The following is a 14,031-nucleotide window of genomic DNA, read 5'->3' as shown; positions in this document are numbered from 1 at the left end:
AAGTTGTGAAAATGAAAAAATAGAATATCGGCTTATACATAAGTCCGGCTTATACATCCATCGCGGGGGTTGCGTTCCAGAGCCACCCGCGAAATAAGAATATCCGCGAAGTAGAAACCATATGTTTATATGGTTATTTTTATATTGTCATGCTTGGGTCACAGATTTGCGCAGAAACACAGGAGGTTGTAGAGAGACAGGAACGTTATTCAAACACTGCAAACAAACATTTGTCTCTTTTTCAAAAGTTTAAACTGTGCTCCATGACAAGACAGAGATGACAGTTCCGTCTCACAATTAAAAGAATGCAAACATATCTTCCTCTTCAAAGGAGTGAAGCAAACAAATCAATATGTCTGTTTGGCTTTTAAGTATGCGAAGCACCGCGGCACAAAGCTGTTGATGGCGGCAGCTCACACCCCCTCCGTCAGGAGCAGACAAAGAGAGAGAGAGGGAGAGTTTGTTTTTCAGTCAAAAATCAATACGTGCCCTTCGAGCTTTTAAGTATGCGAAGCACTGTGCAGCATGTCTTTTCAGGAATCAGCTTTACAAAAGATAGTAACGTGAAGATAATCTTTCAGCATTTTTAGACGAGCGTCCGTATCGTCTAGGTGTGCAAACAGCCCCCCTGCTCAATCCCCATATGTCAGGATCAGAGAAAGCGCAAGAGAGAGAAAGAGAAAAGTAAGTTGGGTAGCTTCTCAGCCATCTGCCAATAGCGTCCCTTGTATGAAATCAACTGGGCAAACCAACTGAGGAAGCATGTACCAGAAATTAAAAGACCCATTGTCCGCAGAAATCCGCGATATATATTTAAATATGCTTACATATAAAATCACAATTTAAATGACCGCTACGCGCTCGTGTTGACTCGGCGACGCCCAGAGCAGAAAGAACGCGCTCCGGCCGCTCCAACCGCGCCATGCGGGGAGTGAGAGAGACGGCAATATCTCACACTCTCTCCCCCCTTAAAGAAATTAAATGGGCGCGAGTGAGACCACTGACCTCCCTCCCTTCTATTAGTTATAGGTTATAGTACGTTCGGCTTATCCATGAGTCCGGCTTATCTATGATACGATTTTATTTTAAAAATTCGTATGATTTTTGGTCTCCGGCTAATACATGAGTCCGGCTTATAGACAAGAACTTAGGGTAATTAGCCTAAATAAAAGTATATCAAACATAGTCTAGGAGGTTATGCAGTTCTAATAAGTGGAAATTTAATTATTCTTATTTCTATGTTTTTATTCAGGAAAATCCCACAATGTCAGTGGCTATTAAAACATGCAAAAACTGTACATCTGATAGTGTACGTGAGAAATTTTTGCAGGAAGCTTGTAAGTGGTGTTTTCTGATTCTTATTGCATCACTGTTGTGTCTTGTTTTTAGTTTGTTGGTTTAAATAATCTTTTTCTGATACTTTTTTGTTACTATCACAAAATGATAAACTATTCTTTATATTTCAAGTCTTAGTAGAATTTAGAAAAAGATCTATATGATATTTTATATTTTTTCTTTAGTGTTTATCTTCATGGACCTGTTAAGCTTTTGACATAACAGTTTGATCTATGAATATTTGTACTTTTTCCTTATTTGCAGTAACTATGCGACAATTCGATCACCCTCACATTGTCAAGCTAATTGGAGTAATAACAGAGAATCCTGTGTGGATCATTATGGAGTTATGTACACTTGGAGAGGTATATTTTTTCAAAACACATTTAAAATTAACTGTAAAAAATGCTTATATTTAAATAGATATTATGGGCAATAAATTTAATTTTGCTATTCAAGACATCATCATTATATAATTCTCAATTTATTTCAAGTGGTAAATACAAATGGGACAAGTGTTTTTCTGTTTGGTTATTTAGGTTGATTTATTACCCTCTCCTGTTTTGCAATTCTTGCTTTGCTTATTGTGTAGGTGTTTATGAGTGGGCCCTGAGAGGAACTAGCACCATCCCCAGGGCTGGTTCATTTCTTGTGCTCAGTGCTATTGGGATAGACTTTGGCTCAGTGTCACTTAGAATTAGGTTAAGCACACAGGAAAACATTAACATACAATTTGTTATTGCTAAAAGCAGCAATTCCATTTCATTCATGGTCCTTTAATTTGGTTTTATGTTTCCAGTGTACCCAAGAGTTCAGATAAACCCACTACAGTATACAGACAGACATAATTTAAAATGTGATCTTTTAATTTTTCGTTTTTGTAATCAAACATTGTGCTAACCACACTTTCTTTGTGTCAGTCTGTTTTTTGCTTTTTACAACTTTTAGCAAAGAGAACCAAACTGAATGCTTATTAAACTCAACAGCAATATAAAAACCAGGTCTGAAACTGAACCAATGAAAACATGAAAGTCAATAAGCAACTTAAAAGAATAACATCTGTATGTAATACTAGATATTGTTTGAAAGAAAAGGTAGCTTGTTCAACTAAAATAAAAAAATAAAATCTGTAAACCAATTCCTTCTCAAGTTGTTTCTGATAAGTTTCCAGTTTTTAAGGTGTGCCTAGGATAAGTTTCCAGTTTTTAAGGTGTGCCTAGGTTTTAATAATTAATGGGTGCAATCTCAAGTTAAGCCCAATGTAGAGATAGATGTTCAACTAAAGTGTTTATTTTGATTCTTTGGTGACTTTTACTGGGATTATTTTTTTAACTATGTTCAGGGTAGATGCATTAAAAATTTCAGGCATAAGACCAGTCCTTAAAAGTGCTTATACAGATTTAAGTAAGCTTTTCACATTTCAGCATTCTGTTTGAAATCCAAGTGATATAAGACAACAGCTTATTGTAATGTTTTATTTAGTATTACCGTAAGTATAAATGAATACAAATAAAACATATTAGTACTGCTTACTGTTGAAGTTATTTTTTATTTCAGTGATTGGATTTCCTTATATTACTTCCAATTTCAGTTATCTAGAGATTTATGCAGTTACTCTTTTTTTTCCTCCAACTTTTTCACAGCTGCGATCTTTCCTACAAGTAAGGAAATATAGTTTGGACTTGGCCTCATTAATTCTTTTTGCCTACCAGCTCAGCACAGCTCTTGCCTATCTTGAAAGTAAACGATTTGTACATAGGTAAGAAGAATGACAATAATGTTTTAAATTCTTGCTTTAAACTTAATCTTCCTCGTTGTTTGTTAACACAAGGATAATTAGTGTTTAAATGTGAAAATGTTTTTCTTCTTAGGGATATTGCTGCAAGGAATGTCCTTGTTTCTTCCACCGACTGTGTAAAATTGGGGGACTTTGGTCTGTCAAGGTACATGGAAGACAGCTCCTACTACAAAGGTACTCTTTATTCAAAATAATGTGTTAAGTGACATAAACATACTCCAGATATTTATAATGAACTAAGCTGTTTTAATTTTTTTAAACTCTAAAGTAAGGATTTAAAAAAACAGGCCTGTTCCCAGTTCAGTTAAAAGCAAGGATTTCTGCCTCCCATTTCTCAAAGTTTTGTTGGGACCAACAGCCTCTAAATTAATACCCTGAATTATCAGATGGTCTAATAGTAAAGATAAGTTGGACAAGGAAAAACCACTAAGATGTCACACGACTCTGATCACTTTACCTTTGTGTAATGCATATCTACACATTATGTGTAAGGTAAAATATCAAAGGGACCCACTGCTACATGAACGTTCACTAAATTAAAATGACAAAAATATTTCAGGCAACACTGAGTGGACAGTTTGTGAACTGAGAAAAGCAATGCTTTCTTCATATCATTGGATGATTAATTAATTATATATTTGCATTAGTTATATTAATGTGAGCTGTGCAACACAAAGCAATTGTAGAAAAGGAAGAATGTATACCAATAGCAGATTTTTTTTAGCTTTTGCATATACAGTAATCCCTCGCTATATCGCGCTTCGCCTTTCACGGCTTCACTCCATCGCGGATTTTATATGTAAGCATATTTAAATATATATCGCGGATTTTTCGCAGGTTTCTGCGGACAATGGGTCTTTTAATTTCTGGTACATGCTTCCTCAGTTGGTTTGCCCAGTTGATTTCATACAAGGGATGCTATTGGCAGATGGCTGAGAAGCTACCCAGCTTACTTTTCTCTTTCTCTTGCGCTGACTTTCTCTGATCCTGACGTAGGGGGATTGAGCAGGGAGGCTGTTCGCACACCTAGACTATACGGACGCTCGTCTAAAAATGCTGAAAGATTATCTTCACGTTGCTATCTTTTGTGCAGCTGCTTCCTGAAACGACATGCTGCACGGTGCTTCGCATACTTAAAAGCTCGAAGGGCACGTATTGATTTTTCACTGTTTTGTTTTTCTCTGGCTCTCTCTCTGTCTCTCTCTCTCTCTCCCTCCCTGCTCCTGACGGAGGGGGTGTGAGCTGCCGCCTTCAACAGCTTTGTGCGGCGGTGCTTCGCATACTTAAAAGCCAAACAGCCCTATTGATTTGTTTGCTTGTTTGCTTTCCTCTATCTCTCTGACAGACTCTGCAATCCTTTGAAGAGGAAGATATGTTTGCATTCTTTTAATTGTGAGACGGAACTGTCATTTCTGTCTTGTCATGGAGCAACAGTTTAAACTTTTGAAAAGAGACAAAAATGTTTGTTTGCAGTGTTTGAATAAAGTTCCTGTCTCTCCTACAACCTCCTGTGTTTCTGCGCAAATCTGTGACCCAGCATGACAATATAAAAATAACCTTATAAACATATGGTTTCTACTTCGCGGATTTTCTTATTTCGCGGGTGGCTCTGGAAACGCAACCCCCGCGATGGAGGAGGGATTACTGTACATTTGTTTAGTGGTTTTGCCGCTCTAAAATCTTATTGTGGATTAAGCATGTCCAGTGCTTCATTTATTTCACATCAAGTCTGTTTTCACATTGACAAAAGTGCATCTATCTGCAGCTAGATACAGTACATGGGTTCTTTTTTCAAAATGTAACCCCCCAGTCTTACCTTCTGACGTTTTACATTTTAGTAAGAAATATTGTGTAACATGTTTGTCATATGGGTTAAAAACAAAAGGATGGCATTTTCTTCCTGCTATAGAGTGAACCAGTAAAAATAACAATTCCAATGTTTCTGTTACAAATGACAAATACCTTGCCTGAGGGTTACCTTGTTAAACATACGATAGATTATTTTGCAGAGAATACAAAATTTTAATGTGAAATATACTAAAAGAAACATAAATGCCAGTTTTCCTTAGATTTATTTAAGGTATGGGATTACATCAGATGAATGCTTTGACTACCTAAAGCCTAAGTGTTAGATTCTTGTGAGCTACTCTCTTAACTGACCAAGTCTGTATTTGCAGCATCCTAAAGGGAAACTAACCTATTAAATGGATGGCTCCAGAATCAATAAACTTTCGACGCTTTACTTCAGCCAGTGACGTATGGATGTTTGGTAAGTTCATAGAGCCTATAGTACAGCTTCTTGAAATGTCTCTACTGTATCAAATATTACAAATATTTCATAACCAGTCAACTAGTAATCAATGCTCCCTGAACTAGTTAGTACTGTTTCTATGATGCTGAATGATGCTACAGTAATAAGAAAAAAAAATGGGAAAATGTGATGCTGTTATGTGTTTATGGGTACAGTTTTCTTCAAGTGAACTGTTAAAATGGTATTAAATAATAGGACCAAAATAAATGCCAAATAAAGAACAACCACTGCAGACATACACTTCAGTATAATGCATTCTGACATTAGTATATTCTTTTTCTAGAAAACCATAAGTTTCTTCATATATGTTGAGCCTTGTTTTTATAATTTATTGTCAATATGTATGCCTAGAGCTTGTGATCAATAAATTATTTGAATTTAATGCCTGATTTTATTAAATATGGCAGCTAATTTAAAATATGGCAAAGTTCTGTAAACCAAAGGGCTGAAATTCACAACTGTTACATTGTAAGATCATAAATTGTTTTTTTTTTAATTTAAAGGTAAATAACAAAAATGAGGCACTTAGTTTCTAAAATATATTTGTAGAAAATACCTCTACTGGAAGACTGGATTTTTAAATTAAGATGCCTCATTCACAATACCTTGTGCTTTAGCACTGCATTTTGCGCCAAAGGAATACAAACAAAATGATAATTTTTCTCAGTTTTGTTGTGCTTCCTAATTCAAAAGTCAAAATGCAGCTAAAATTAAAAATGCACAGTGCAAAGCTTTAAGCATTTAAATTGTTGTGACATTATTATATTACCGGATTTGTATCATGCTGTTCTACAATTCCTGTTGTGTTTGGTAAATTACAATGCTCAGACAGTTAGTATGCAAATATAATTACAATTTAAATAAAAAGAAGCACATGCTGGTATTTAAACTCCTGTTTCGTGAGTATAAGCTATGCACATAACCTAATTGTACATGAGAAAACACAAAGATGTGTGCTGAATGAAGCTCGTCACTGATGTGATAGTGTATTTTGTTTTCTCTCTGACTGAATGAGTGTACACTTGAAATTGTATAGGCTGTAACATGAATATTTACATTAAGCAACTGTATTTTAGGTGGACATCAGGAGATTGTGCATAACATACTGCCTTACATAAAGCCGCTCCATTGCGCTAAACTCCCCAATTTATTTATGCTGTACTATTGTAGCAATAAGTGTATTATTTGGCAGCTATGTTTTATAGGATTTAGTTATATTTCTTAAGTAGCCTGTTTGACAGGCTCTCTATTTCATTCTGTCTTTCTCTTTCTTTGTCTGTCTTTCTCAGCCATCATTCCTTCCATAAACTATATTTAGAGGAAAAGCTATAATCAGTCATACTGGTTTTTTTTTCCCATGGCAAGATTTGGTGAACCAAAATCCAAGAGAATTTGATAGTAGTTGCTTCTGTTTATAAGTAGAGGAGCCATTTGAGGTGGTCCGGGCAATTGATGAATGATTACTAATTATGTTTGATTGGCATTGTTCTAGTTTTGATATTTTCAAAGACAGTATCCAGGGCATATTTTTGAGGTATTTCATAATACAGATGACGTAGTAATCCCCAAGCATTTGTCGAAGGTTTGACATTCTCCACTTGGCTTGATACTACCACAACCTTCAGCAGGATAAGTGGAATAGAAAACAAATGGATGGATCTTGGTTTTCTTTCCTTTTCAGGTGTTTGTATGTGGGAAATCCTCATGTATGGAGTTAAACCCTTTCAGGGTGTGAAGAATAATGATGTAATTGGCAGGATTGAAAATGGAGAACGCCTAGCTATGCCTCATAACTGTCCTCCTACACTATACAGCCTTATGACGAAGTGTTGGGCCTATGACCCTAGCAAAAGACCACGGTTTACAGAACTTAAAGCACAGCTGAGGTAAGTTCTTGCATATGTTTTAAAACATTTAGATCAGGTCTTACAATAGACTTCTTGGGTAATATTTTTTACCTTCAATAGAATATAAGCCATGCAAAGAATAAGATGAAATTTTGAGACTACTACAACAAAGCATATTGCTTCCAGAATTAATTCCAGCTGTAATGCCATTTTACTGAAAAGTAATAAGATTTTAATTAGTGTCTCGGTTTCATTTAGTTGAATTACATGCTTTTCTCATCCCTAAGTCAGCGACCAGGAGAGGGAACAAATGTCATTGATGAGATCTGATGCAAAACCCTTTACAAATACATGTCACATGTGTCTACCTTATCAGATTGCTTTGAAGCATTGTTTTTCTAGATCAAAATTTATCACTTGGAAAGGAATGTCTAGGAACTTGGAATCCTATGACAAATTTACAAGTATAGCTACTCCAGTTCTTTTGAATATATGCAATCGGTGCCTTTACATCTCAGAGTTCTCTAAATGTCTTATCCATGGCTCAATAAGAACACAAAACTTGGGACAATGGTATATCTTATTGTGGTGCAGTTGTGGTAGTATATTGTATAAGTAAATGGTGGTGCAAATAACAGATATGCATATTAAAATATCCATTTTAAAAACATCTCACTTTTTTTTTGTTACATAATCCATTTTCAAGAAAGTTCTGACAATTTTTAGTGTGCCCACACTATATTTTCCAGTGTCTGTCTCACTAGAGTGACACTTTGTCTACTTTGTTTGCTTGCTGCTTGACTGTAACCTCACTGTTGCTTCAAAGCCTGTGTTTTAAAAAGCATTATGCAGCCATGAATAATGAATAAAAGTGCTGACATGATTACTGTGATGGTATTTACTCAGGCAGTTCAATGCCATACAAAGTTTGTAAGCCTGTGTATAAATAACAAAAATAACAAAAGAAAGATTCTGACTAATAGTCTATACTGTAAGCTTTAGACTGTGCAACCCATCTAAAATGGGTTGAAATTTAAGTAAATCAATGTAGACCTCAATGTTAATGTTTGCATTACACCATTTATTGGAATATATTTTGTAATGCCTGTAGTATGTGATAAACGCAGCACATGACAGGTGTCTGAACCAATATGGGGCAAGGGTCCTTACCTGTATGGGAGTCCAGCCCTTCAGAAACACGGGAAGAAATATGAGAATCCTCCTTCCTAGGCCAGGAGACAGGCACAAGACACTGGCATCCCAGCACATTTGGACCATGGAACAATACTCAGCTGGGAGGCCAGTGTGATGGAACAGGTGGAGACAACCCGTTAAGACTACATGCTTCCCCAGTACCTAAAGGTGGCAGCATGTCTGGGTTGACACCACCATTATGGACACCTGCAAAGCATGCTGGAAACTGTAGTCCCATAGTGCAGGCTTGAGAGGTTCTGTGGGTTCTGCAGGGATCTATGATCCTTACTTTGTGGGTCTTCCACTTGACCCAGAAGTGCCCTAGCACCAAGAGTACTCCTGGGTCTAAGATAAAAGTAGCTGCCCAACTTCATTTAGGTGAATTGGAGTCACGTGGAAGAGGACATATCTCGCTTGAAACAGTGGAAAAAGAGATGCGTCATCTGTTGGAATGGCAAATTAAATGCCTTTGTCTCTGTTCTATGCCATTTGGTATGTGAATCGTAAAAGCAGTATTAATGTTTGTGATGTGTCATCTTTTGGAATGACAGACATAACAACGGGGCAGACACACAGGCACTTGTCATTTTATAAAGGTGGATTTCTTCTAACAGACTTCAATCGTGCAATTTTAGAGCAGTAAATATAAATGAAAGTCTTATTAGCCACTGCTCAGTAACAGTATGTTGCTGACAGATAAAGTGGAAAACATTGTGAGCCCTTCTTTAGAGCTGTAAAAGGCTTCATAATACTATTGGGGATACGGCTGTATATTACTATAAAGTATAGTTAAGTAAATGAGTATATCATATATTAGTTTAATAAAATGTAGAAGTGATCAGCCAAGGTAAGGACAATCAACCAGACTACTTGATGTAAATCTCAGCTTGAAAAATGTATGAAGTAAAAGAAGACACAATAAGAGTTTATTCAAAGCCGAGGAATATAACTACTTCATCAATGAAAAATCATGAGTTGTTTTGTAGCCCACCTATTCTTACCATTTCCAGTTTATAAATCCCTTACCATTTCCATTCTATAAATCCAGTATGTCTATCCTCTCTCTAATAAGAGGTTGATGTAATCTCTGCCGCAGGGATGTACTTTTAACTATTTCAATAATAGAGTAATAAAGATGTGTTTTTGTATGCATTTTTTTTAAAGTGTCTTAAAACCAGGTCCTTTTCAGTGGAAGTGTGCATGTTGCTCTTATCTAAAAATCTACTGCTTATTCAATGCCAGGATTTCCCATATAAAAATATGGACAAGGGCAAAATAAAGTGTAAATAACTCCAGCTGTAATGTGGTATTATAGTCCAATCAATGTAACATCAACGTCTTTAATGTTAAAGGAAAAGTTTGGATTGGTGTATTATCGCATTATTTCCCTCTACTTACCCTTTACCTGTACTCTCAAGGGTAAGTGTTCTCGTCAAGTTCGTTATCGGGTTGGTCTACTGTTGCACTTTAAGATGAACACACTCATACATAGCTATATGCATACACGCAGACCTTAACCACAACAGTGCCCCATGAATGACACACACGCTGATTAACCTTTAGCACTTTAAACAACATAAGTGCTTTAGGTATAACACTGCCTGTCACTCTGCACTTCAAGAGACTTATTATCGGCACAAACAACATATAATGTTTTAATGATTGACCTAAATATTACTTTTGGTCTACAAGAATACATTTAAACATACAAAGATTCAGCACTCTTGACTATAGGCCATTTATCAGCCAAGAATACCTTCTTTAGGTATTGTTTCCTACTATTGAGTGGAGCTCTCACACTCAGTCTAATAAACCTCGCAGCACAGAGGTAATGGCAAATCTCCAGCTGCACTAGGTGCTCAAATAAATCTAATTTATTATTTCAATCACTCTGTAGACATTAAGACAAAGCATAGAAAGTTAAAAGCAGCATGGTATTTATTACAAGAATAATAATAATACCACTGGAACAAAGAATAATGGAAAATAGGTACTGATAGGAAAGTCTGAATATATATAGTCTTTAGAAAAAGCTTACGAAAAAAGCTACAGATGACAAGGATGAATGTCGCAGGTGACTTGTGATCAAGCAATCGATGTTCATGATGCTTTTCTGACGACCAGTGACATCTTTGTCCGTTCTTCTTCCTCCCTCCCTCCTTCCTTACTTCCCAGGCTGTAAACCAAATTGTTGTCCCAGATGTCTATCCATAAAGTAATCAGTAGCCTGAGGCATGGCACAATCTTCCTTTCCCAGGCTGTAATGCCAATTTAGCACTACGCTGTGAACAACTGTTATAAAAGTGAGGTGTAAGGAAACAGGATATGCCTTTTTATTATAATGCCTCCTACATCTGAATTCGTCTTGTTGGGATTGAACAAAATATAATAATAAAAATATAGAGAATAATTTGTAGATTTTATACACCATAACAATTTTTCAACGTTATTTCTTCTCAAATATGATATATATGCATTTGCCATGTGAAATTGCATTCTAAAGTTAAGTATTTTCTGTAAAATTAAAAAAGTACCATTTTTACCCGCACTGGCACTTTATAATGGAGGCTATGGGGCATGGAGCACCACTAGAAAAGCTTAAAGATGCTAAGATTTGCATTGGGTGTGACAAGGATGGATAGGATTAGAAATGAGTACATTAGAGGGTCAGCTCAGGGTGGACAGTTGGGAGACAGTCAGAGAGGCGAGATTGCGTTGGTTTGGACATGTGGAGAGGAGAGATGCTGAGCATATTAGGAGAAGGATGATAAGGATAGAGCTGCCAGGGAGGAGGATAAGAAGAAGGCCTAAGAGGAGGTTTATGGATGTGGTGAGAGAGGACATGCAGGCAATGGGTGTAACAGAACAAGATGCAGAGGACAGAAAGATATGGAAAAAGATCATCCGCTGTGGCATCCCCTAATGGGAGCAGCCAAAAGAAGAAGACTATATATATATATATATATATATATATATATATTATATATATATATATATATATATATAGGTTGTTAAACAAGATAAAATCCTGGATTCGTTATTTGAAGTTTGGCCTGTTGGTGCCTTCCACTTTGTCCTTCTTGCATTTTAATAAAATTCTTCACATTTTCATCAGACTAACTTAGGCATTTTAAATGGACAGACACACACATTTTCTAAATTTTATGTGCTGCTGTTTTTCTTTTTTTACATAGTGTGATGGCTTTTAAAATTAGAACTGTTGGATACTTTATAAAATTTTTCTTTTTCCTACTTGATCATATTATTTTTTTAGGTGTCAAAAATTTATACACAAAGTGTTTCAACAGCCTGTATTTGTAATTATTCAGAAAGCTACAAAATGGTGTACGCATTTTTTCTTAGGCTGAAATCTATGCCCTTTTCTTATTTCCCTTGCTTCAAAGAGGTAATTTATGACAGAATTTTGTTTTCAGTTCCCATGGTAAGATCCCAGAGTCTACTGCTATTATGTATAAAGTGGTTAGTTGGTTGTTGAAATACAAAGTTTGTGTCAGGGGTTGGGGTTTGGTCATGGTATATGTATTAATAATGTCCTTTAGTCAGACACCCATAAAAGTTTTCAGTGATAATAAAATAAGATTACGTGTATTACAGTTATACAATTTGCTTCAAGTACTGGTAAGTGTTATGTAATATATATTATTTTATATATTTATTTATATATATTTATATTTATATATATTTATATATGTTATATTTATATATTTTATATATATATATATATATATATCTATATATATATATATATATATCTATATATATAAAAATGGAATGGGTGGGTCGTCGGGTGGGCCTTTTTTTCATTCCGTCGTTTTTTCGACGTTTTGAAAATGTAGAATGATTATTTGATTTTTTTGTTTTTATTTGATCGTGTCTATGTAGCCGCCGTCGTAATAAAGTATCGCTAAAATCGTCATTTATCGTAATTTATTTTTGACGTATAACGTCGCCGTCGTCGAGGTCAGTGATACCACTGCAAAAAATCTGCTTACGGTTGAAAGACACGCCCTACTCACTGGACAGTTATAAACACCAATCAAACTAACGATGACATCAAGTATTACCCAATCAAAAGTAGGAAAGGAGGCATCTTCATAAAATGCGTGTGGGATGATTTGCATGAGACGCTGCTTTAAAAAAAAAAATTAGAAAACAAATACGGGATAAATTCCGTCCAGTATTGATTCAAAACGGGACGCGCAATTTCATTGTCAAACGCGGCACGATTCCGTATTTTAAAGGACGGGTGGCAACCCTACAGTGCCAGGTAACCACCCATACAATCACATTGTGATTCAGACTAGGAATGCAATGAATGTAATTACCCCGATCTACATACAAGGCGAAAGTCTTGCAACATTCAAAGATGATGGTTTGGGATAAGTACACCATACAACATAAAAGAGCTTATGAAGCCTTGAACCGAAAAAAGCAACATCTCAGAGATCGTAAAAAAAAAATAGGAGCTAATGTCGTTTTACTCGCTGTACATTTTAGTCAAACATTACCAGTTATTTCACGAGGGAGACCAGCACATCAACTCAACGCGTGTTTAAAATCCATGCTTCTCCCACGCTCGGTTATATGTCGCGTGTTCTCGGGTACGTGCGCCAAAAAATGTATACATTTAAGCATGTAATGGGCAAACAAAAAATTAGGTATACCCGAAGGCACAGCAGTAGTACTTAATGTAACTTCTTAAATGTTAATGTTTTACTGTTTAATAATTTATACGCTTCTTATATGTTGTTCAAATTCTTTTATCAAAATACCACTGACAGCGCAATGCACGATAACATCGAGTGAATACACCATACGCATCCGCCCACGGCTGCCCTGCTGTGCGCAGATAGGACTTGATTGTACAATAAAATAAAATAAAGATAAAAACACTAAAACAATCATCACCCATAAATCAGATAGTAGACGTGACGTACTATATGTGTACCACATTTCAAGTGTATAGGTGCAACGGTTTGCGAGCTACAGGTCATTTAAAATCCTGGACAGACACACAAATTGCCACAGTAGCAAATTACAGAAGAAGATTTTACTGTTTAATAATTTATATTTATATGAAATCTGCTTCTTATATATTACTTCATATTCTCATATGATAATGATGTTAATGTTTATATTGATTTCTGTGTTATTAAAACTGCATGTATGTGTGTATATGTATATATATATATATATATATACGAGCTGTATATACCCGGCGTTGCCCGGGGCAGAAGTAACCTAATCGGTCAAACACTTACATATATACCAAAGTAAACCTAATCGGTTAAACAGCTTCATATATACAGAAGCGAACCTAATTGGTCAAACAGTTATCAATGTGCAGAATGATTTTACAAACATTATGCGTGTTAACAATCATTAAAAAGAAAAGATTGAGGAACTGTTCTTCTATATGTGATGAAGCCACTAATAAGACAGATTTTTTTCAGGACCCAGCTGTTTCATAACTAAACTACTGCCACCCCAAAGTAATGCCTAATAGTGGTTTTTGGGGTAGCTGT

The 14,031-nt window shown here is 35.8% G+C and overlaps 1 protein-coding gene across 1 annotated transcript in view; it reads left to right on the top strand.

Moving 5' to 3' along the window:
- The window catches only part of ptk2aa (protein tyrosine kinase 2aa), a 217,063-nt gene that overhangs the window by 130,567 nt on the left and 72,465 nt on the right, over positions 1-14,031 (top strand). Inside the window, 6 exon segments of the mRNA XM_051935932.1 lie at positions 1,253-1,337; positions 1,600-1,700; positions 2,979-3,094; positions 3,207-3,307; positions 5,298-5,402; positions 7,126-7,330. Coding sequence (XP_051791892.1) covers positions 1,253-1,337; positions 1,600-1,700; positions 2,979-3,094; positions 3,207-3,307; positions 5,298-5,402; positions 7,126-7,330 — 713 coding nt within the window.

The sequence above is a fragment of the Erpetoichthys calabaricus genome, chromosome 13 (genome assembly GCF_900747795.2).
Source record: "Erpetoichthys calabaricus chromosome 13, fErpCal1.3, whole genome shotgun sequence".
NCBI lineage: Eukaryota > Metazoa > Chordata > Cladistia > Polypteriformes > Polypteridae > Erpetoichthys > Erpetoichthys calabaricus.
Note: the sequence above shows the minus strand (reverse complement) of the source record. Positions and strands in the feature narration are given on the sequence as shown.